At 37.3% G+C, this 22,783-nt stretch overlaps 1 protein-coding gene across 8 annotated transcripts in view; it reads right to left on the bottom strand.

The window, feature by feature from the left end:
* Positions 1-22,783, bottom strand: part of znf385c (zinc finger protein 385C) — a 113,436-nt gene that overhangs the window by 23,578 nt on the left and 67,075 nt on the right. For 7 of the 8 annotated variants that reach the window (XM_067373690.1, XM_067373699.1, XM_067373718.1 and 4 more), the window contains 2 exons: positions 11,667-11,809; positions 9,705-9,815 (listed from right to left, as the gene is read on the bottom strand). In XM_067373690.1, coding sequence (XP_067229791.1) covers positions 9,705-9,815; positions 11,667-11,809 — 254 coding nt within the window. The remainder of the gene's footprint in view (positions 1-9,704; positions 9,816-11,666; positions 11,810-22,783) is intronic. The other variant, XM_067373737.1, reaches the window with a different exon arrangement.

Here is a 22,783-nt window from a genome sequence, read left to right as displayed (position 1 = left end):
CTTGATAAATAAACTACAGCTGGTCCAAAACGCAGCAGCTACAGTTCTTACTAGAACCAGGAAGTATGACCATATTAGCCCAGTTCTGTCAAAACTGCATTGGCTTCCTGTTAAACATCGTATAGATTTTAAAATCTTACGTCTTACTAAAAAGCACTAAATTGTTTAGCTCCACATTACCTGAGCGAGCTCTTAATGCATTATATGCATTATAGTCCTTCACGTCTATTGCGATCTCAGAAATCAGGCCAGTTGATAATACCTAGAATTTCAAAATCTGCAGGCGATAGATCCTTTTCCTATTTGGCACCTAAACTCTGGAACAATCTTCCTAGCATTGTTCGGGAAGCAGACACACTCTGTCAGTTTAAATCTAGACTAAAAAAAATGTTTAAACTTGCATACACACAACACATTATCTACTTCTATAATTCAATTCATGTAAATTATTAGGCTGTATAGATTAGGTCAGCTAGAACCGGGAACACTTCCTATAACACCTGATGTACTCGCTACATCATAAGAAGAATGGCGTCTACGCTAATATTAGTCTCTCTCTATTTGATGGAGAAAAAAAAAGTCTGGTTGTCGGCAAATTTTTTAAACTTCAATGAGAGAAAAAACTGAGCTTGTTTGGTTCGGTGGTCCTGCTCTTTCTGAACTGTCAAATTTAGGTGAGCTGACCCCATTTTGTAAACCTGTGGTTAAAAATTGAGGGGTACTGTTTGACACTTCCCTAAAATTTGATAAACAGATAAATTCAGTCGTAAAAACGTTTTTTTTTTTATTTAAGTCTTTTGGCGAAGGTTAAACCTTTTATTTCTTTTAATGACTGTGAGAAGGTGATCCATGCTTTTGTGTTTACATGGCTTGACTACTGCAACTCTCTGTATGTAGGTGTTTGTCAAAAGGCATTAAACCGGTTGCAATTAGTCCAAAATGCTGCTGCTAGGCTCTTGACGAGGACATGCAAATGGAACCATATTTCTCCTATTTTATCTTCTCTGGGCTGGTTGCCTGTCCAGTACAGGATTGATTTTAAGCTCCTGGTTTTTGTATACAAGTGCCTGAATGGATTAGCTCCCTCGTACTTGTCAGAGACTTTACAGGTGCATAAGCCTTCCAGGACTTCTGATCAGTCTGTTTTAATTATTCAGAGGACAAGATGCAAGCGGAGGGGTGATCGGGCCTTCATAGTGGCAGCACCAAAGAGATGGAATAGCTTACCATCTCATATTAGAGTATCTTCCACTCTAAACATTTTTAAAAGACGTCTGAAGGCTCATCTTTTTAGTTTAGCTTTGGAGTCTGCAGTGTGTTGAGGCATCGGCTTTTGTGGTTACGGTTTTAGAGGTTTGTTTGGTGCTATGTCTTATTTTATGTAGAATTTCTTCATTGTACAGTATTTTGGTCAACGCTCTGTTGTTTTAGTAGTGCTTTATAACTCAATAAACTGAAACTGAAACGGATTTATCCCGAGGTTTGCCGCAGCCTGCCAGGTCCAGACCCGTATCCAGATAAGATGAAGGTCCTGCATCTAGACATGACAATAATGCAGCCCTGAAGTGTCAACTAAACTACCCCCTGCAAAGGCCTTCTTCCCTCTCCTTTCCCTATGTATAGATAAAATGTTACCAAATTATTAAAGTTTGCATAGATCGCAAACCTATAGACTAAACATGTAAATGAACGGCAAGAATGCATTGAAGGTATTTGGTTTTTCAGTAGGAAAGGTGTCATTTAAGCGGCCCCTAAAAGTTAAAACCTTGTTTGAAAATCCCGCCGGAGAACGCCCTCCTGGAGAAGGAACAATTGCCAAACCAAGCGCGCTGAAACTCTATAGAAAGGCAGTAACTACAGCACCTGAACTTATACGAGTAACAACTTTTTAAGCTTTGTGTAAACTGAGTTTTCCTTGCTGGCTCTCAAAGGTTAACTGTTTGTAATTGCCATTCTTTTGATCACCTATTTTTTCCTGTCTTTACTTTGATTTTGTATATACTTGTATTCTTAGTGTATATTTAGCATATATATTCGTAGTTTCATATATTAAATACATTCATGCTCGATTGTTCTGCTGCTCATTCAGAAAACCAAGTCACTTCTACGTCGATTCTACAACATTGCTTTATGCTTTAATGCTATAATAGGAAGTTATTCTCATGGCCAGAGAATAATGTTCTTTTATAATAGTCTGTGAGAAAACCCATAGTTTGCTAGAATGGCTCTTATAAAAATTACTGCTCTTCCCAAGCTTCTGTACCCAATTCAGATGATCCCTATTCTGTTCTTTAAAAAGGTTTTAAAAGATGTGAATGGTTGGCTAAGCTCTTTTATTTGGAGTAAGCGTAAACCAAGATTGAAGTTTTCTGTATTACATTTACCAGGTTCAATTGGAGGACTGGATTTACCTAATATTAAGCTATATCAGTGGTCTGCTCATTTAAGATACATTTCTGATTGGGTTGTTCTCGATAACTTCCCTACCTGGTTGGACCTCGTCATTGTCAAAACTTCCTCTTGTGGATCTGTTTTTCAAAAAAATTAAATCCTTATTGGATAACTGTGATAACCCTGTAACTGTAAATGCACTTAGGGCATGGAAGGCTGTTGTTTTGAAGGAAGAACTAAACTAACCTTCCCTTCGGGCAGACTGGATGGAAGGTTTAAAGGTTGGGTGAATCACTGTATTAATCGGCTAATGGATGTGTTTGATGAAGAAGGCCTAATGTCCTTTTGAGGATCTGAGACAGAAATAACAATTATTTAAACCTGGAAAGAAGTCAGTGGGTTCTTAGTGTTACATTTGAGGGACAAGTAGCTTTAAATAGACTTGCTTGGGAGAAGGAACTTTCTATCTCTATAAGTGGGGAAGAATGGGGTAATATTTGGAAATATGCCAAATCCATTTCAGTATGCAATCGTGTCAAGGCAATACAATTTAAAATTGTACACAGAGTGCACATTTTACCAAACCATAGACATGCATTTAACAATATGCATTCACCTCTATGCCTTAAGTGCAAAACACAAGTTGGCACCCTCACTCACTGTCTTTGGTCATGTAATCAGTTACAAATACACTGGACCAAGATTGTATTTGAAATCTTTAAGGAGTTGGTTTTGGATCCTCTATTGTTGATCCTCGGCCTGCCGGATAAAGCTTTGACTTTATCAAATGAATGAAAAGAGACAGGAAAAACATATTATTGAGATGGATAAGTGATAAGACTCCGACTATATCTGGATGGCACAAGATTTTAATGGAACTAATCCCATTGGAATATTTAACATTTTGTTCATGATCAACCAGATCAGTTTTATAATGTCTGGAAGCCTTATATCGGTAAGCTAGGGATTGATATGTCAACTATCTTGATGAAGAGTTTTCCTATTCATGTACCCCAAGTGAGTGCATGAATTTTCTAACTTTGGACTGGGATTTATATTTTGTATTAACCTGTTTGGACTGTGTTATGATTACTGTCATTCTGTCAAGTCTCATTTCATCGCTACCACCACAGAGCTCACCCAGTCCTCCAGCCCTTTCGCTGCCGGATGTTTGCAGCCCTCTGGGGAGTTCCTGCTATGACGTTGATCCACAGGTCGCACAACCACCAGCAGCGCCCATGCATAAGGATTCTAAGGGCTCCACTTCCGGCCTCTGATCACTTCGCTCCATCTTGGCCCATTGACCTGTTGGCTCCTCCTTGGTTTCTCCCACCATCGGCTCCACCGGGTTCCCTCGTCCCACAGGCTCCCCTTTGGTCAGTCGTCACACCACTTGTGCCACAGACCTACGGGTTGTCCCCTGCGCTCTGACCCTCCACCCCATCAACTGCGGTTGGTTCCTCCTTCCCTTCAGTCTCACCGCCATCCTTGGTTGAACTGGCATGGCCCCAGTCCTCGGGCACTCTGGCCTTGTTTCCATCGGTCGGCTCCCAGATGTCGACAGCCATTCCATCTACATCTTGGCTCTTCCCTCCTTCGACTCCGCCGTGGGCTGTCAGCTCCGGGAAACACTGGGTCTGTGCCATAGGACATTATACATCTTTTCCATCAGGGTTTCATCATCGGTTATGACCACCATCCCTTACCATCCCTGTGCCACTCCTTCGTCATGCTGTTCACCTAGTCTTTGTCTAGTCACATTTACGTTATGGTATGTTTCTCTGCCTTTGTTGGATTACTTTGCCTGTGTTTGTATTAAACTTCGTATTGGATTTTAATCTGTCTGCCTCTTCATCTGTTTGTTTGCTGCACACACACTCCTGAAAGTGTGACTTTTTCATAGTTTTGTTCTCCTTACAATTATTATTTTTTTTTTAATGTGGAATATATATAATATATAAATTGTAGGTGGGTCCAAGTTTTTATAAACGTGTATACATTGAGTGTGTTTGAGGGTGATTAATGTAATTCAGCAGAGGGCCTGAATTACAATTGCAGGTGTCAAATGGAACACACTTTATAATTACACTGTTGAAAACACACATTTTGTGTGTGAAACGCACACATTCTGTGTGAAACACTACACCACTTCAAGCAAAAAACATGAATGTTGCTAGACTCCAGCAATCATCTAAAGCTGTAATCCAGATTTCTGCTGAAATGTTCTATAATAATTCAGCATGTAATTAAACTGAACATGAGCAGTTGACATGCTGAGCTGTGAATTCCTTATTGCTTACTGAATTAAAAAAATCGATTTGATTTTTGAAAATGACACCAACACTGTTTAAAAAGCACAGAAAAATTGCAAATGGAATGGCAGTTGGTTAAAGTTTTTTAAATTGTAAATCAAAGCTGACACAGAGTTCATCAAGCAAATCTCGGGCTAATATCAGTGCAGAAATGAGTCTGTGGGCCCAGAGGGAGTAATCAACCCGCAAAATCCTCTTAAGTACTTAGCAGATGACCCTCATCCGGAAACAGGGGGGACAACACTGTCTGCACTGAACAGATGAGCAGGAGGGATGTTTATACACACCCCTATATATATTTTGGTGCCAGTAAGATTTTTTTTTTTTTTAACAAAATGAATACATTTATTCAGAAAGGACGGTTAATTGATTAAAAGTGACAGTAAAGACATTATGTTACACAATATTTCTATTTCAAATAAATGCTGTTCTATTGAACTTTCTATTTATCAAAGAATTCTGCAAAAAAAAGTAGCACGATATCCACAGAAATATGAAGACGCACAACTGTTTTCAACAGCAGCAAATCATAATATTAAAATGATCTGTGAAGTATAATAAATCAAATCTGTAAAGAATGGTAAAACAGAGAGGAGACAAAACGAAATAGACGGGCTAACAGAGAAACCAAAACACAGCGACAGACAGAGAGGTAGAGTGCTGTATGGTGAACCACAAGCAGTGGGAAACTAATGAGCAACTGATAGAGTTTCAGACGTCTAACTGAGCAAACGCTGTTGGGTTTCTTTCTCAGAATATATCTGGGCTAGAAATGCCCCAAATAGCAGTGAAAACTGAACAGCAGAACACAAATGAAGTCCCTAATCTATAGTTTTTCCACAGCTTATCGGGAACATACAAATACACAACATTTAGATGTACAGGTTTGTTTTTATGACTAAAATAGATTTAGCTAAAGGCTGGCCTGTGTGGTCCGATCCAACAGAAGAGCTACTGCAGCTCAAATTGCTCAAGAAGTTAATGCTGGTTCCTCCGAATGCACCAACAGTGGTCACGTGAGCATCAGAACTGGACCATGCAGCAACGAAAGAAGGTGGCCTGGTCTGATGAATCACGTTTTCTTTTACATCACGTGGATGGCCGGGTGCTTGTGCGTCGCTTACCTGGGGAACACATGGCACCAGGATGCTCAATGGGAAGGAGATAAGCCATCGGTGATGCTTTGGGCAATGTTCTGCTGGGAAACCTTGGGTCCTGCCATCCATGTGGATGTTACTTTGAGACGTACGACCTACCTAAGCATTGTTGCAGACCATGTACGCCCTTTCATGGAAACGGTATTCCCTGGTGGCTGTGGCCTCTTTCAACAGGATAATGCACCCTGCCGCAAAGCAAAAATGTTTCAGGAATGGTTTGAGGAGCACAACAACAAGTTTGAGGTGTTGACTTGGACTCCAAATTCCCCAGATCTCAATCCAATCGAGAATCCGTGGGATGTGCTGAATGAACAAGTCCGATCCATGGAGGCTCCACCTCGCAACTTACAGGACTTAAAGGATCTGCTGCTAACATCTTGGTGCAGGTACCACAGCACCTTCAGGGGTCTAGAGGAGTCTAAGCCTCAACGGGTCAGGTTTGACAGCAAAAGGGGGATGAACACAATATTAGGAAGGTGGTCATAATGTTATGCCTGATCAATACAGTTGATGTAAACAAAACTGACTGACAGATCAAAAGCGCACACACAGAGTGCACAATCCCGATATACACACACACACAGAATGATGAGTATTCACGCAAACATTATCTGTTATGTGAGCTTATGTTATGTTATGTCTTAAGTGAACGTTTAGTTAATTGTTGGGGAAAAACATTTGATGTGTAACATAGTAGATCCATGCAGTGTTGGTCTTTATAGGCTGTCTGTTTCATTAATGTTAATCAAACAATTATGGTATCATGGAAAAAAATGTTGAATATATATATTTTTCCCATAGATATAGGTTTTAACTTCATTTATGCCAGATTTGGTGGTATTACCATGGATTTTAAGGTATGGTTTCTAGATGATTTTGTGGAACCTTCAGAAAACTTTAACTTGATTTTTCTCAAAGTTGACTTTGCTGACTCTATCAACTTCAAACTGGTGTTAGCTCAGTAATTTACTGTTGGATTCCAGGGAGAATGTGAGAATAACAATAACTCATTTTTGAAAATTTCTCAAATTGCTCATCGCGACTCATTTTGCCAGCACGGGACACACACACACACACACACACACACACACACACACACACACACACACACACACACACACACACACATGTTTGTTTTTGTGAATTGTGGGGACTTTCCATAGACTTCAATGCATTTTACACTGAACAAACTGTACATTCTATCCCCCTACCCTGCCCCTACCCCTAAACCTAACCCTCACAGGAAACTGTGCAAACTTTTACTTTTTCACAAAAACTCATTCTATATGATTTATAAACCCATTTACATTGTGGGGACCGCTGGCTGGTCCCCACGATGTAGGTGAACTCAGGTTTATATTACATCATGGGGACATTTGGTCCCCACAATGTAATATAAACAAAAGCACACACACACACACACACACACACACACACACACACACACACACACACACACACACACACACACACACACACACACACACACACACACACACAAGCTGAACACACAAGATTATTGCTGCTGCAGAGCAAGTATGAAGCAAGTATGCTGTGAACATGAAAGAGATGCTGCTGCTGCATAAATAGACACACATAAATCCCCTGACAAAGCAGGAATGTGTATGTGTGTCCTGGAAGCTGTTTGGTCAATATAACATTCCAACCACAACCATTCCTACCATTCCTACCTTACACAACTGTAAATTTGCTGTCGAAAAAAAAAAAGTAGTTTCAGTTTTATCACGGTTTTTGCTTAATGCTGAATATTAAATTATAATTTTACATATTAGCTTAAAAAATATAAATAAAAAACTGACTCTTGCAAGAGCAACACTGACATAACAGTTTCCCCAAAAATGAAAATACAGTCATCAAAATTCTTGCAAACCACCCTGAAACTGATCAAGTGTCGCTCAGAGGCTGACAGACACTGTAAGTGAGAGCGACATAACTGTTTATGACAACACAAGCAGCATGAATCTGGCAATGGAGATAAAATGCTTTCATTTCTCATGCACATCATCCTATCTGCACGGATCTTCTCTCCTCTCACACAGGCTGTCCAATGCAGCACTAGACTTGCCAGAAACAACAAAAGCTGTTAAAGCTGCACTGCGCTGTTGAGTCATTTACATATAGTAAACATACATAAAAAGCCATACTCTAAACCAGTTTGATTTTTTGTTTGCTGAGGAACACACAAAAAGGTGGATAAGGGATGAGGTGTTGGCAATTCTGACTATCAAGACTGTTTTCTCATCAAAAAAGGGACAATAAATGTAGACCATAAAAAGTAGTTCTTATGACACATTATATTTCAAGTTTTCCTATCAATAGCTATGGCTGCGTCCGAAAACTGGAAAATGCTGCCTTCTGAGGACACATTTCAAGGTAGGAAGGCATCAAGGCACGTCCAAATCCAATGTCAGCTTCACTTCCTGTCTCATGAGATACCTTCCTCAGATCGATTTTTGAAGGAAGCATGGATGTATCCTTAGCTGCCTTTGATATCCCACAATCCAGTGCTTTCCATTCTGTGACAGTTGAGCTAGAAAAATAAAGATGGCGTCCGAAGGTTGCGTTTGCTGCTCAGTTTGTGTATAAATGTACGATTTTGATCAACATATTACAATTTTGATATCATTTCTATCGAGAAATTACTACTGTAATAATTTAATATTTGTTCAGTTCTCACCAAAGCTCGCGCTATATTGCTGTAGATCATTAAACTGTTACGCTGCCTCAGAAGTCTGTCCGAAATCAATTTCGTGAGGTATCTTCATGCGCAAACGCTACCGTACAAGTCATTCTCTTATAAGACAGCGAGGCAGCAAGACAGCTACCTATGTTTTCGGATACAGCCTTTGTTTGATCAACAGGTTGAAATTGTATAGTCATTATGCACTATTAATATGAACATCTGAAATTTCTTTGTCATAAATGTTGAGATCCAAAAAAACAAAAAACAAACAAAACAAAAAAAAAAAAACAGTGCTGCAACCAAATGTGAATGAGATTTGAGAGCTGTGGCAGAGGGGAAGATTTTCAGTGAATGACCTAGATCTGTTCTTCACACACAGCTATCATATGACTCAAATATATAGCGCACAAGTCATGTGACACACTTTTATGAAGCTATTTGGTGCTTGAAAGCTGTGATTGGCATGAAATTTTGTTGTATGAAAAAAGAGTTGCATGAAGATTCTTCAAAAATTATTTTGTGCCCAATGTAAAAATAACAGCATTCAACTTTGGAACGACATGACAGTAAAAAAAAAAAAAAAAAGACAGAATTTTCATTTTGGGTGAAAATATGATTTCAATCAAATATTTTAATGAAAATCTCTGTCCTTGATTTTATGTAGTATCAATTTTATATAAGCAATAAGAGACTCAAGGCTGTGCTATACTGTAGTCAATATATAGCATCACCTTACATTGCTTAATAGGACTGGGTTACAGTTAGTCTGCAGTAATTATAATAATACGAATACAATAGAAGTCAATGGGAAGTACCATTTAAATAGTTAAATGTGTGTGTGTGTGTGTGTGTAAGAGAGAGAGAGAGAGAAAGAAAGAAAGGGATGTTAAAGAGACTGTGATAATTTCACATTATCAAAATCAAAATGAAAACACCAAAGAGAGATAGAAAAACATGAAAGAAAGAAAGAAAGAAAGAAAGAAAGAAAGAAAGAAAGAAAGAAAGAAAGAAAGAAAGAAAGAGAAAGAAAGAAAGGATAAATGCTGTAAGGGATGAAACAGCTTTTACCCGTCCAGCGTGATGTTAACTGTCTGTCATCACAACTGCGGAGAGTAAAACACACACACACTACACACTAACCGTGGAGTTGAAGCGCAGGTGGCAGATATTGCATGAGATGACCTGTTTTTTCTTCAGGGACTGAGGAACACCAAACGTATGGTTTATCACGGCCTTCTGCACCGGGTCCATCTGAAGGAAGGGTGAGAAAATTATGTTAAAATGGACTGAGAAAAAAAAAAAAAAAAAAGATTTGTTCAAATCACTTCCTTCCAATCAACAGACTCTCTCCGCTCATTCAAAAACATCCTTTCCATCCCAGCGGCGCTCTCTTCAGGCAACCCTGAACCTGACGCCCGGGGCCGAGGGACTTTCCCCCGACACTCCTCGCCATGGGAATGTACACCACTTCACAATGAATCTGCATCTGGTCGCACGTCTGTTTGTTTTAGAGCCTCGAGAATGTTCTTGTTGTTCATCCGCAGTCATCCCTGACCGGCTGGGACGCTGCCAGGTCAATGTGTGTGTGTGTCAGTGAGTGTATGTGTCTGATGAAGTCGCCTATTGTCACCTCTGAGTACTGCAGAGGGTCGGGAGATAAGCATGATATTACTGCAGGAATGAAGGAGATGAGAAAAGAGATGAGAGAAGAAAAGAGTGAAGAGACGATAATAAGCAGAGCAGAAGACAACAGCAGCAGCATTAAAAAGATAAAATGAGAACAGATTACACAAAAAAAAACAAGAGTTTAGAAATACCAAGTAATACCAAGAGAAGAGAAGCAAGAAGAGACGAAAAGAGACAAGAAGAGAAAAGATGAGAAGACCAGACAAGAAGCGAGGCAGTAGAATCAAATGAAGGGAAGAGATCATCACAAGACGAGAAAAGACAAAACATAATGAGACAAAAAGTAAACACACTCCAAAAAATGCTGGGTTAAAAACAACCCAAGTTGGGTTGAAAATGGACAAACCCAGTGATTGGGTTGTTTTAACCCAACTGTTGGGTTAAATGTTTGCCCAACCTGCTGGGTAGTTTTACTTAACTCAACTATTGTTTGAAAATGACAATGAATCTAAAATGAAATTAAAATGTTCATTTATTAAACATAAATGTTGATTTTCAAGATATTTTGGGTTCATTTTAAGTAAGCAATACTGTAATTTTTAAACAATAGTTGAGTTAAATAAAGTTAAAACAACCCAATCGCTGGGTTTGTCCATTTTCAACCCAACTTGGGTTGTTTTTAACCCGGCATTTTTTAGAGTGCAGACAATAAGGAAACAATATGAGATGAGAAGACAAAAAAGAGAAAAACTGAGCAAAGAGGAGGAGAATAGAAGAGCAAAAACAAGGCAGAGAAGAGATGAGAATGCTAAAGCAGCAGTAAAGCGAAAAGGAGAGTAAGGAAAGCACAGGATAGCAGTGGAGCTTAAGAGAGGAGAGAGGTCACTGACAGCTACTTTGCTTCAGAGACAGGTGCATTTATCACTCCAGTACACACACACACACACACACACACACACACACAGATCTGATCAGAGAGGGAACCAGAACCTGACTGTATATTAACAAACGCATATATATATGCCACAAAGACGTGCCCTTGGTGTCTAAGATATATTATTTTGAGTCGGCCAACAGTGCGCTCAAAAACATAACACATGGAGAGTGTGTACGTGTGTGAGTGTGTGTCCAGAATGCAGATATTAGAAGAAAGAGCACCCTGTTACACACACACACTGCCTCCAAAACTGTTCACAGAGAGTCTGAAACTAAATCTAGATCCTAATCTGAGCTGCTGCTCAAGTCTTAAATCTAAAATTACTATCTAATACAATACTCCTCTGTTTAGCGGCCCTTTTAACAAAGATTCTGCACTTTTAAAAATATCCTGCAGCCTGCTGAATCATTCCTGACATTTAGAGCTGACATTTGGGACCCAACGCAACACCTTTAAAATGTTCTGAGTCAACTTTAAATGATGACACATCTGGGAAGGTGAGGTTTAGAAAATAAAACCGAGAGTGTTGATTAACTCACAGTGTTGAAGTTGGGGAATAGGCTGAGGGGGGAGGAGCCGCTGAGCCGGAAGGGCAGGAAGTGTTTCAGGTCCAGAGGGGTCTGCAGCGGGCGACCCTGCACCGGTAATGACGCCAGCAGGGGGCTCCCCTGAGCAGTCGTACCTGAGAAGAGCAAAAACAACAACCGACACATATTAGAGATAATCAGCAAAGTGACAGAGCATTAAGAAATTAGTGCATAAACACCATGATCAATGAAGAGAAGGGAGATAGATCTCACAGTTTTAAGTTAACCTATCATTGTAATGACACAAAAACACAGTGACTGATCTGATCACAATTATTGGTTGATCTATTCAGTATTAACAGTTAACATTGCAACAAACAAAAAATCAGCCTGAGAGGATTACAATAAAATCTGAATCTTTACATTTGACTATAGTATATACAAACACATGGAGTGAATTTACATAAATTGGGCCACTTTTTGACATTAACATTAGTTATTTATCATTTTTTTTGTCCCTTTGAACAATACATTTCCATGACTCTTTAAGTTGTTTGTGATTACCTGATAAGGTTTTTTTTTAAAAAAAAAAATCAAAAAGAGCATTTTAGTAAATTAATATCTAATCCTAAAAATGTACATTTTTCTTATAACTTTCACATTACTTTTTTTGTAAACCAAATTCTAGGCCTAGAAATCACAATTTAAAAATTCTATAAAATACAAATAAAATATACCTTGTCAGCTCTTTATTTTTATGAGGTTATAAAAACAATATAATTATATATTGTATATATCTGAATTTTATTATATATATATATATATATATATATATATATATATATATATATATATATATATATATATATATATATATATATATATATATATATATATATATATATATGATATAACGTTTACATTGAATATCATTTCAACACTTCAGATGAAAATATTACACTAACACATTAGCAAGACATCTACTCAACAGAGCTTAAGTGTCCTACATTACCCCCGTCCCAGAATACCTTGACAAACGTAATAACGTCATACTGCAAAACACCTTACCAATGTCTACACAAACTTAAAGATGTCAAAAGAAGAAACCACAAACCATATAAATTGATATGTAACAAAAAATGTCAAATTTCATTTGGTACATTAATACACATCAGAAACCAATAGGCTACATTATATAATAAGAATACTGTTATTATTAACTTTGATTGACCTATTGCTCTACAGCTTATTCTATAACCACATGACTGTTTACATGGACAAATATTTATAAATACATTGAGAAAAAAAGTCACTGATCATATTAATAATACATACACATAAACACACACATACTCCAGTACAGACTGGACCACATCAGCTGTGTCTTGCTCAAAGAAATTGACACCATGGGATATGGGATTTTTAATGGTGTGTGTGTGTGTGTGTGTGTGTGTCTACAGGGATATCATGTTTCTAATGGAGCAGGGATGTAGAGGTTTCTCATTTTCCAGTTGGCTGAATCTGAAATCTAGGAGCGTATAGATACTTACCCTACCACAAAGATCAATCAGTGTAGTGTACACACACACATACACACACACACCGCGGAGGCCTGATATCAGTCATTTAATTCTACGTCAAACTGTCAAATTTGTGTGTGTGTGTGTGTGTGAGAGAGAGTACTGAAGCTTTCAACTCACAGAAGTGCAACATTAATCATAGCTTTGACAATTTATTACAGCAAGTAAACACACATACCTGACCATACACACACATACAGATATGCTCAAACTGTCAGGATTAGGCATTTCTTAAGAGTACAAAAATCACATGGTGCCACATAAATGCTATTAAAAAGAGAAATCCTCTTGTCAAAAATATCATCTACTCCTATATGATTTTCCATCTTCCCTGGGACATAAAAAGAGAAGATTAGCTGACTGTTGTTTTTCATAAAAAGAATGAAAGTGAACAGTGACTACATGACTTATAGTCTTATGAAGCCATACTATTGTTTTGTGTGAAAAGGTAGAAATTTACAGATCATTTATTATGTTGTAAATGCCCATTTTCGAGTAGAAGGAAAAACATGCTGTTTGAGCAAATGAGTTGCTGCTCCCACCCCCCTTTCCAGAATACAGTGAAGCCTGTACATCTCGTGCAAAATATCTGTTTGGTTTTGATTATCATCTCTATTGCAGCCACGCTCACATGACATTGCAGTTGAGCTAATTATTTGCATGTGTTTTTAAAGCCATAACTTCGAAATATGGTTTTCTGAGCACACATATCCGAAGCACATGCACAGAAAGCCAACTGTCAGACAGCGCGTTGCGCGAGTATTAAACCGATTTCTCTTACATGTCTTATTGCACTTAAACTGTCAAGGTTATGTCAAAAACAAATAAAGTTCACATAAACAGTCAGTTTACGTTCCTGTGAACGTAAACAGAAGGGAAAGAAATCGCATCTGTGTATTATATCTGTGTATTAAAGTGACCGCAGCATAATATACAGTACCTGCTGCTGTATATGCTGTTAATATGAACCAAACAACAAAAGAAAAACAGAAAATCACTCACTGCTCTTGATTAAATAACTTTAGTAGCTTTAATAAGAATACATTTCTTGAATGCTCCTGTTAAATGCTCTGGAGAGGAGATAAACATGGTGGACTGTGTACAGCTCACTCAGGGGAGGAGCTAAGCTAATAGGGCAGATTGTTGCCAGTAATGGGCAGGGGCTACTCTTACGTAGGAGTAGGGAGAAATCTGGGGCCGCTCGTTTGGAGAGACTCTTTATGATTTATAGGGAGTATGAAAAAAAGGAGTAGTTGGATTTTTATCATTAAAGGTTGGTTGTTTACACACACTGTGGACACACATCTGTGTTCAAACACTTTAAAAAAGTGAATTTTGCATAAGAGGTCCCCTTTAAAAAATTCAAATGAAAATTAGAAATGATGGCCTGAGAACTGACAAGTTCAAAGTGCCAAAAATACTAAAACTAAAACTGAAATAAAAAATAAATAGAAGAAATAAATATAACAAGCACAAGTGACAAAATGTTAAATTAAATAAAAATGAAAACTGAAAATAGAAAAAATAAAAGCTAATTCAAAATATTAATAAATACTTTAATTGTATATGAATATAAAATAACATCATTGTTTCTCCAGTGTGTCATAAACAATCACAACATGCTAAATTTGAAAATGTGCATATAGGGAATATTAATATAATTTTTGAATATGGATTATACCAGGTTCTATACTGGCTAATTTTAGTTCTTTTTGGAGCTTGAGAGACCTTGGTCATCATTCACTTTCACTGTATGGAAAAAAGCCTGCATAACATCCCCTTTTGTGTTTCATGGAAGATAAAAAGTCCAAGTGGTCTGGAACAACATGAGTATGATTAAATGATGACAGAATTTCCATTGTGGGATGAATTATCCCTTTAATTTTCTACTTCTTTAAAACATAAACACAAAGCACTTCAGAGATGTTTCAGTGAAGACGCTTCAGTCCTAAAGCCTCATAAAACTCCATTCCATCACATTTTCATGTTCCAAAGAAATGTCTATGTGAGAGTGTGTAATCTGTCTAAATCAATGGAGCTCAAAATAAATGACCATCACACCCTGAAAAGCCAGACTTATTTTTCAAGTGATCCCACGCACGCAATATTCAACTAGAAACACATACATCCACAAAATGAACGTCTCACACATGCTCTTGGCCTCAAACAGATAAACCTTGGAATTCAGATGGTGCCACATAGTGTATGCTGGTGTATGAATGTAGTGGACCATAACACATTGAGTAGAAAGACACAATCTTTTTTTCCCTCTCTCTTTCCTGACAACATTTGAAAGGCATAATTATGATTTCCAAAGAGCTGTAATTAGCAGAATCCGCTTCTCTTGCCTCTCTGTCTATCTCCCTCCCTCCATCTCTCATTCTTCCTCTCAAACATAGCCACAAAAACAGTACAGAGTCCAGCTGGCATCTCTCGCTGTGTTTCACATATTCCTTTCTCATGTGTTTCTCATATATATATATATATTATATATATACACCAAATCTAAGCTTCTAATTGTCTTAATTATTTATTATTTGTCAGGAAATTAACAAAATTTAAGCAAATGCATTACTTAAAAAGAAATTGTTGTCTCAGAAAAACATCAGACAGAATGAAGTTTTTGTCAGATTGTGGAAAGTTGTGTGTGGAGTGATGAATTATAATGAAACACAAGTTGCATGGTGATGCTCCAGAGCATGTCTTCGAAAATCTGCTGAGAAATATAATAATAAATGCATGTCTAGCACAGTGAGGCATGGAGGAAGAGCTGTCATTGTGTGGGGAGACTTTTTAGCTGCTGCTATTGGTAAACGGCTGCTTCACAAATTCATTTCATTCTTTGGAGGACTGGAGAATATTGCAGAATGGCTTGTTTCGCACAAATGAAAAGTTGTTATCTGAGGAATGATCAGGTGTTATTTTTCAACAAGACAATGCTCCTGCCCAAACTGCATAACAACTAAGAAGTGGCTTGAACCCTACACTGAATATTTGGTCTCACATTTGGTCCGGAGGAAATTTTTCAACTAGTCATGAACTGTTTGAAGCCATCAACACTGAGTGGAACAACATTGACTCTTCTTCCTGTAAAAAGCGGTCTGCAAGTTTACCCACACGGCTTAAACATTTAAAGAAAACAAAGGGGAAGGCTATTCCATGCCAAGTTCCTTTATCTACAGCATTTGTGCAATTCTTCCTGACCAGTGATTTGTGATTTAAATGGTGATGACCATTAAAAGACCACTAAACATTTGCTATTGCTGCACTGTCTCTGTTAAAAAACAAATCGAAACATGCACACAGAAAGCTTCAGTTAGCGCATCAGTGCAGTGTTGATTTCTCTTCATGCTTGAACAGACAAAAACACAAAATTATGTCAAAATTCCCATTTCGGTGAGTATCCTCGTCAGTGGCAGTTCCAGACCACGGTAAAGTGGGGTCATCATTTGCTCATGTTGTTCCAAATATGACTTTCTTTTGTTGAACATAAAAGAAGATATTTTGAGAAATGTCACATTGTTTTGTTTTTGTTTTTTCATCCAGATGCCAAGGGGCACAGAAACGTTTTGCTTACCAACATTCTTCAAAATATCTTCTTTTATGTTCAACAGTTCAACAGAAGAAAGAAACTCATGTTTGGAACGACATGAGGGTGAGTAAATGATGACAGAATTTTACATTTTTGGGTGAACTATCTCTTTAACCTATTTTCAGGATTATTGAAAGTCAATTTTACTGGGTCATGTATCACTCTGCAATCTTTAAATGTGAAATAAATGATTTCAAGTTAATTTATTTTTATTAAGTAATCTTGTATTGTGGTGATAATGAGCAGTGATGACATAGCTTTAATATCTGCGCTCTTTTCTGCATCTGTAAACTTGTATAATACAAAAAAAATGTATAATATGTGCTGCAAAATCTTACAAATGGGAAAATTAAATGATCTGTAATATTATCATGCATGCTCAATTTATAAAAGCAAAAACAGACCATTTATTTTGTGTTATTCTGTAGCCTACATCTGTTCTCTGATAGCGGATTTGTTGTTCAAAAACAAACATCTAACACAGTATGAGCAACACTGGACAATTGGATAGATAAATATTATTTCTCACTATGAACATGACTGAAATTTATTTTTTTTTTAAATTTGTACCTGTATCTTTTCTTGGGTATCTCTGTAGTATGCTGAAGATGTGAAACACTGTCTCTGTGATAGTGATGTGTCTCTCATAAACGGTTCATTCATTGCATTGGTCATACTCATAATTTATCTTTGGCTCCATTATAATGACTTCCTAATTCAGAATATGATCAAAGATTGCGTATGTGGACGTGTTCAGAGAAAGTATCTATTGAAAAATTAAATTTTAACTCTGTTCAAATAAACGAGATGACAAAGATTTTTCCGTTTTGCTGAGCGAAATTCAAGTCACCAAATCAAGTCAGTAAAATGATCTGAGATTTTAAAAGGTTATGGTACAATAAATTACTCTTTTCATCATCAATGCCACAGAAAAAACAACAACTGCACATTGCACCCAGTTTCAGAAAAATGTTTGGTGCGATATGATTCCCAAGCTTGTTGACATGGGGGCTGTTCAGGTTCTGTATTACCTGTTAAATCAGATTTTTTTTTTTTTTTTCATTTTACACCAAAACTTATTTTCCTCCAAAATCTTAAAACATTTTTGGACCCCACTGCACATGTTTTTAACTAGTTTGCATGTGAATGTGTATGAGTGTGTTTGTTTTAAGAGTTTGGATAAAGGCATTGCCGAAATCCCTATTTTAATTTACATAACACACAAGCCTACAGCATCTAACACACACACAACCTAAGCTTAGTGTCACACACACACTCACAAACAAACCCTGTGGCAGCAAACCCCGCCTGAGTCCATCTTGTGACGAAACTGATGGTGACAGGCATGTGCGTGTGTGTTTGTATATGCACATGTATATCTTTTTTTATTTGTGCTTGCCTATTTGTATGTGTGTGTGTGTGTGTGTGATGTGAGAGAATGTGACAAAGAGAGATCTGAATTCTGTGCTGTTTGGGATGAGTACATAATGTTTAGCTGCAATGTGCACTAGAGCCCTTTTAAAAGCAAACACAAATTCAGCTTAAGCTTGATCAGTCCACTAGAACCAGCTCAGACTGTGTGGGGTGAGACTCGAAATCTGCTGATGTTTGGATCCTCAGTGGTGGACCTGAGGAACTGATCAGATGGATACAGGACGGTTTGAAAAAAAAAAAAGAAAAAAAAAAATTTGGAGAACAACTAGGGTGCCGTTTACACCTGGTATTAAGATGTGTTTTGGTCTAAAACATTTTGAGCTTGTCCACTTTTGAGCGCTTCAAGAGGTTGAAAATGCAATTTGTGCAGATGGCTTTCGTAGTGTAAATGTTTATGTGGTCGAATGCATTCGAACAGCCACATAAGGGGCCGTTAACATCACATTTTCTGCATGCTCAAATTCGTTATTTCAAATGTAGCCGCGCAGCAGCTCATAATGGAAGCGACATGGTCACGATGCGCATGCAGTGTGTTTTCCAGGCACATGGAGGTGAAAAATTCTCAACTTTTCAGAATGCCTCAAGCGCACCGCAGGCCATAAAATCTAACTTTTTAAACTTTCATCCTAACAAAAAAAGAGCGATGTGTAATGGAGAGCTGCCTTAAGAAGCATTAAGCTGTATTCAATGCCTATAGTGATTATGGCCCTGGTTTGAAGAAGAAAAACGTACCAAGCACAATGGTCTCTCACTATTCCTGATTTCGAACATGCACTTACCGCACTTGGCGTGGTCTTGCGGCTGTCAGAGGAGAAAGAAAAGCTGCTGCTCTCTGTATGTTTTTCCATTGTCTCCGGGCACGATTATATGTAAATTGCGCAAGCTTATTTTATCCATAAGAATGAAAAATCTGAAAAAACCCATATATTTACCCGCCCATAGACCCTCCCCTCAAGAAATCAGGATAGAAGTAGTTGAAAGTGGACAAAAGAGATGGATTAAAATACCAGGTGGAAACGAGTATGTGTCTCCCTCATCCACTTGTGATCCGATCAATCAAAATGCATCCAAATACCAGGTGGAAAAAAGGGCCTAGGTGGATTTTTAAATTGCTGATGACAAAGTATATTAGTGGCAGACCAATATATTGGTTAAAATAAGATTAGCTGATGAGCCAATAATTACCATTTTGAGATGATAAGCATTTGCCAGATTAAAATCTGAAGTTCAAAGTGCATATAATGTGTGTAAAAAAATAATAATTGTGAATCAATTTTAAGGTAAAAATCATATTCTCATAAAAAAAGCATAATATTTAAAGGTGCCCTAGAATCAAAAATTGAATTTATATTGGCATAGTTGAATAACAAGAGTTCAGTACATGGAAATGACATACAGTGAGTCTCAAACTCCATTGTTTCCTCCTTCTTGTAAATCTCATTTGTTTAAAAGACCTCTGAAGAACAGGCGAATCTCAACATAACACCGACTGTTACGTAACAGTTGGGATCATTAAAATGTACGCCCCCAATATTTGCATATGCCAGCTCATGTTCAAGGCATTAGACAAGGGCAGCCAGTATTAACGTCTGGATGTGCACAGCTGAATCATCAGACTAGGTAAGCAAGCAAAGACAACAGTGAAAAATGGCAGATGGAGTAATAATAACTGACATGATTCATGATTACATGATATTTTTAGTGATATTTGTGAATTGTCTTTCTAAATGTTTTGTTAGCATGTTGCTAATGTACTGTTAAATGTGGTTAAAGTTACCATCGCTTCTTACTGTATTCACGGAGACAAGAGCCGTCGCTATTTTCATTTTTAAACACTTGCAGTCTGTATAATTCATAAACACAACTTCATTCTTTATAAATCTCTCCAACAGTGTAGAATTAGCCGTTAGCCACGGAGCACTATCAAACTCATTCAGAATAAAATGTAAACATCCAAATAAATACTATACTCACATGATCCGACACATGCATGCAGTATGCATGACGAACAAGATCCATTTGAGGGTTATACTGGCTGTGTGAACTTTGTAAATGCACTGTATTATTAGTCGAGAGCTCGGGAGGGCAGGGAGCGCGCAATTTAAAGGCATAGTTAATGATGCCCGAAAATAGGCAGTTAAAAAAATTAATTAGAAAAAAATCTATGGGGTATTTTGAGCTAAACTTCACAGACACATTCAGGGGACACCTTAGACTTATATTACATCTTGTAAAAACTAGTTCTAGGGCACCTTTAAAGGTGCAGTATGTAATATTTTCTGTCTGCTAGAGGTCGCTAGAGGCCTATTCAAAACAAAGGCGTAGCTTGACGCCAAGTTTGAGCACAGAATCTTGGGAGAATCTTGGGACCTGTGGTCTTCACCTCAACAGCCGGTGAGAAAAAAATTGGGATAGGACTCGGGAAGAAGTTATGGATTCATGGATGCGATTATTAATTTTACTGTAGTATGAAACAGAGCAGGACCGAGTGTTGTGGGAGCTGAACGAGGCCGCTGGAGCGATTGCACAAAACACGCCTCACGAGCAGCAGAACTTTTATTATGCCATAGTCATCGGCGCTTTTTTTTTTATTTGAGAGTGTTAAAAATGATGCTATAACGTTACTCTGTGCGTTCGCTCGGCGACTGATGAGAAACACTGTTGCACACAGTTCAGTAAGATAGATCAATTTTAGAATATCATATTAAATACTGCATGGCTTGTGTTGATAAATGGCATGAAATTAATTTTAAAACATATTGTTTGATGGAGAAAATGCTGTATTACTGTTACTAAAAATAAAGCTGCATCTGATTATGCTATGTTAGCTACTTGACAAAAGAGTGTTTTTCTCTAAGGCATGGTAAAGCATGGTACAAAAATCAAGAAAATTAGATTTAAACAATAAGACTAAACATGTTGAGCTATATAACAAATAGTTTCTCATGATTTACAAAAAGTTGCAAATATTTTGGATGTTGTTAAGTACTCAGGTGAGCAACATTTTTGGATATTTTACTTCTTTATTCTTACAAATTGCACCTTTAAGTAGATTACTATATATATAAAGATGTAAATATATTTAAAATGTGAAAATTAATACTTATACAGCAAGGATTAATTTAATTGATCAAAAGTGACAGTAAAGACATTTATAATGTCACAAAATATATCCATTTCAAATAAATGCTGTTCTTTTGAACATTCTTTTTTTATATTCATCAAAGTATCCTAAAACAAAAAAAGTATTGTTTCCACAAAAATATTAAGCAGCATAACTGTTTTCAACACTGATAATAAGAAGAAATGTTTATTGAGCAGAAAATCAGAGTAATAAAAATTAGCTTTGCATCACAGGAATAAATTACATTTTAAAATAAGTTAAAATAGAAAATTGTTAAATTGAATATTTCACAACATTACATTTTTACTGTGTTTTTTTCCCCATCAAATAAACACAGCCTTGGTGAATAAAACTGACTTCTTTCAAAAACAGTATATATAGGATATAATATTTATTTCTTCATCTTAATATTTTGCTGGCTTTTTATATTGAACAATATTTCAGGTCACCTTCTGCTGTTTCTAAATGTGCAACATTAGATGGGATGACAGAGGGATACATAATGAAAGAGAGATAGATGCTGATTATACTGTAGCTGTGGAAATGCAAATAGAGAAACAAAGTGGGCCTAATTGTTAATTATGTGTAAGCAGTTCTAAATCTCATTTGCTGCTATCAGGGGATTGACTATTGGCTGCATTCAGATACAGTGAGAGAACATGGGTCCTCCTAACGTTACATGACCAAAAGCATCTCAGTCTGCATCTTTCCATTTCTCGGGTTGGTCTGATGCCTCCTTCTTTGAAAGAAATCTAAATAAATAAATAAATAAATAAATAATCTGCAGTCAGGTGCTCAAAAAAAAAAAAACAAATTCAATCAAATCCTCACTCTCCTTCTTTTATGCACCAAATTGCCGAAACCCTTCAGCAACAATAATCAGGACTCACTCCCAAATCTCTTCAATTCACACTCTTTCTTTCCATTTCTCTCTCTGACCTGCATGTCTCTCTCTTTCTGTCCTTCCCTACATCATTTGTTCCCTCTGTTCCCTTCAAGAGAACAATCCTAAAGGACGACTATGCTAGTTCTGATTAGACGTAACAGCGCATGAAGAACATAATGAGAGAGGAAATGATGGAATGATTGTAAGCTCCACTGAAGCCGCGTGTCAGACGAACAGAAACAAGCAGAATTAATTAGTTGCAGCAGGAAGACCCTTACAGAACACTGAGGTCACCCAACACTGACCTTTGAAACCAGGAGATCTGATTGGCTGATGATGCAAACGTAACATGATGAGCATAATGAGCAAAGATTTTATCAATTAAGCATTAGAGAATGAAAAATAGGGCTATTCTGTCCCCTTTTTTCTCCTCCTTTGTTGTTATTTGTGTGTGTGTGTGTGTGTTCATTTGCAGTTCACCTGCCAGCTAACATGGAATCAAGTACGTAATTA

Source organism: Chanodichthys erythropterus, chromosome 3, assembly GCF_024489055.1.
Source record: "Chanodichthys erythropterus isolate Z2021 chromosome 3, ASM2448905v1, whole genome shotgun sequence".
In the NCBI taxonomy this organism is placed as follows: Eukaryota; Metazoa; Chordata; class Actinopteri; order Cypriniformes; family Xenocyprididae; genus Chanodichthys; species Chanodichthys erythropterus.
The sequence above is the reverse complement of the archived record's forward strand: the minus strand, read 5'-3'. Positions and strand labels throughout refer to the sequence as shown.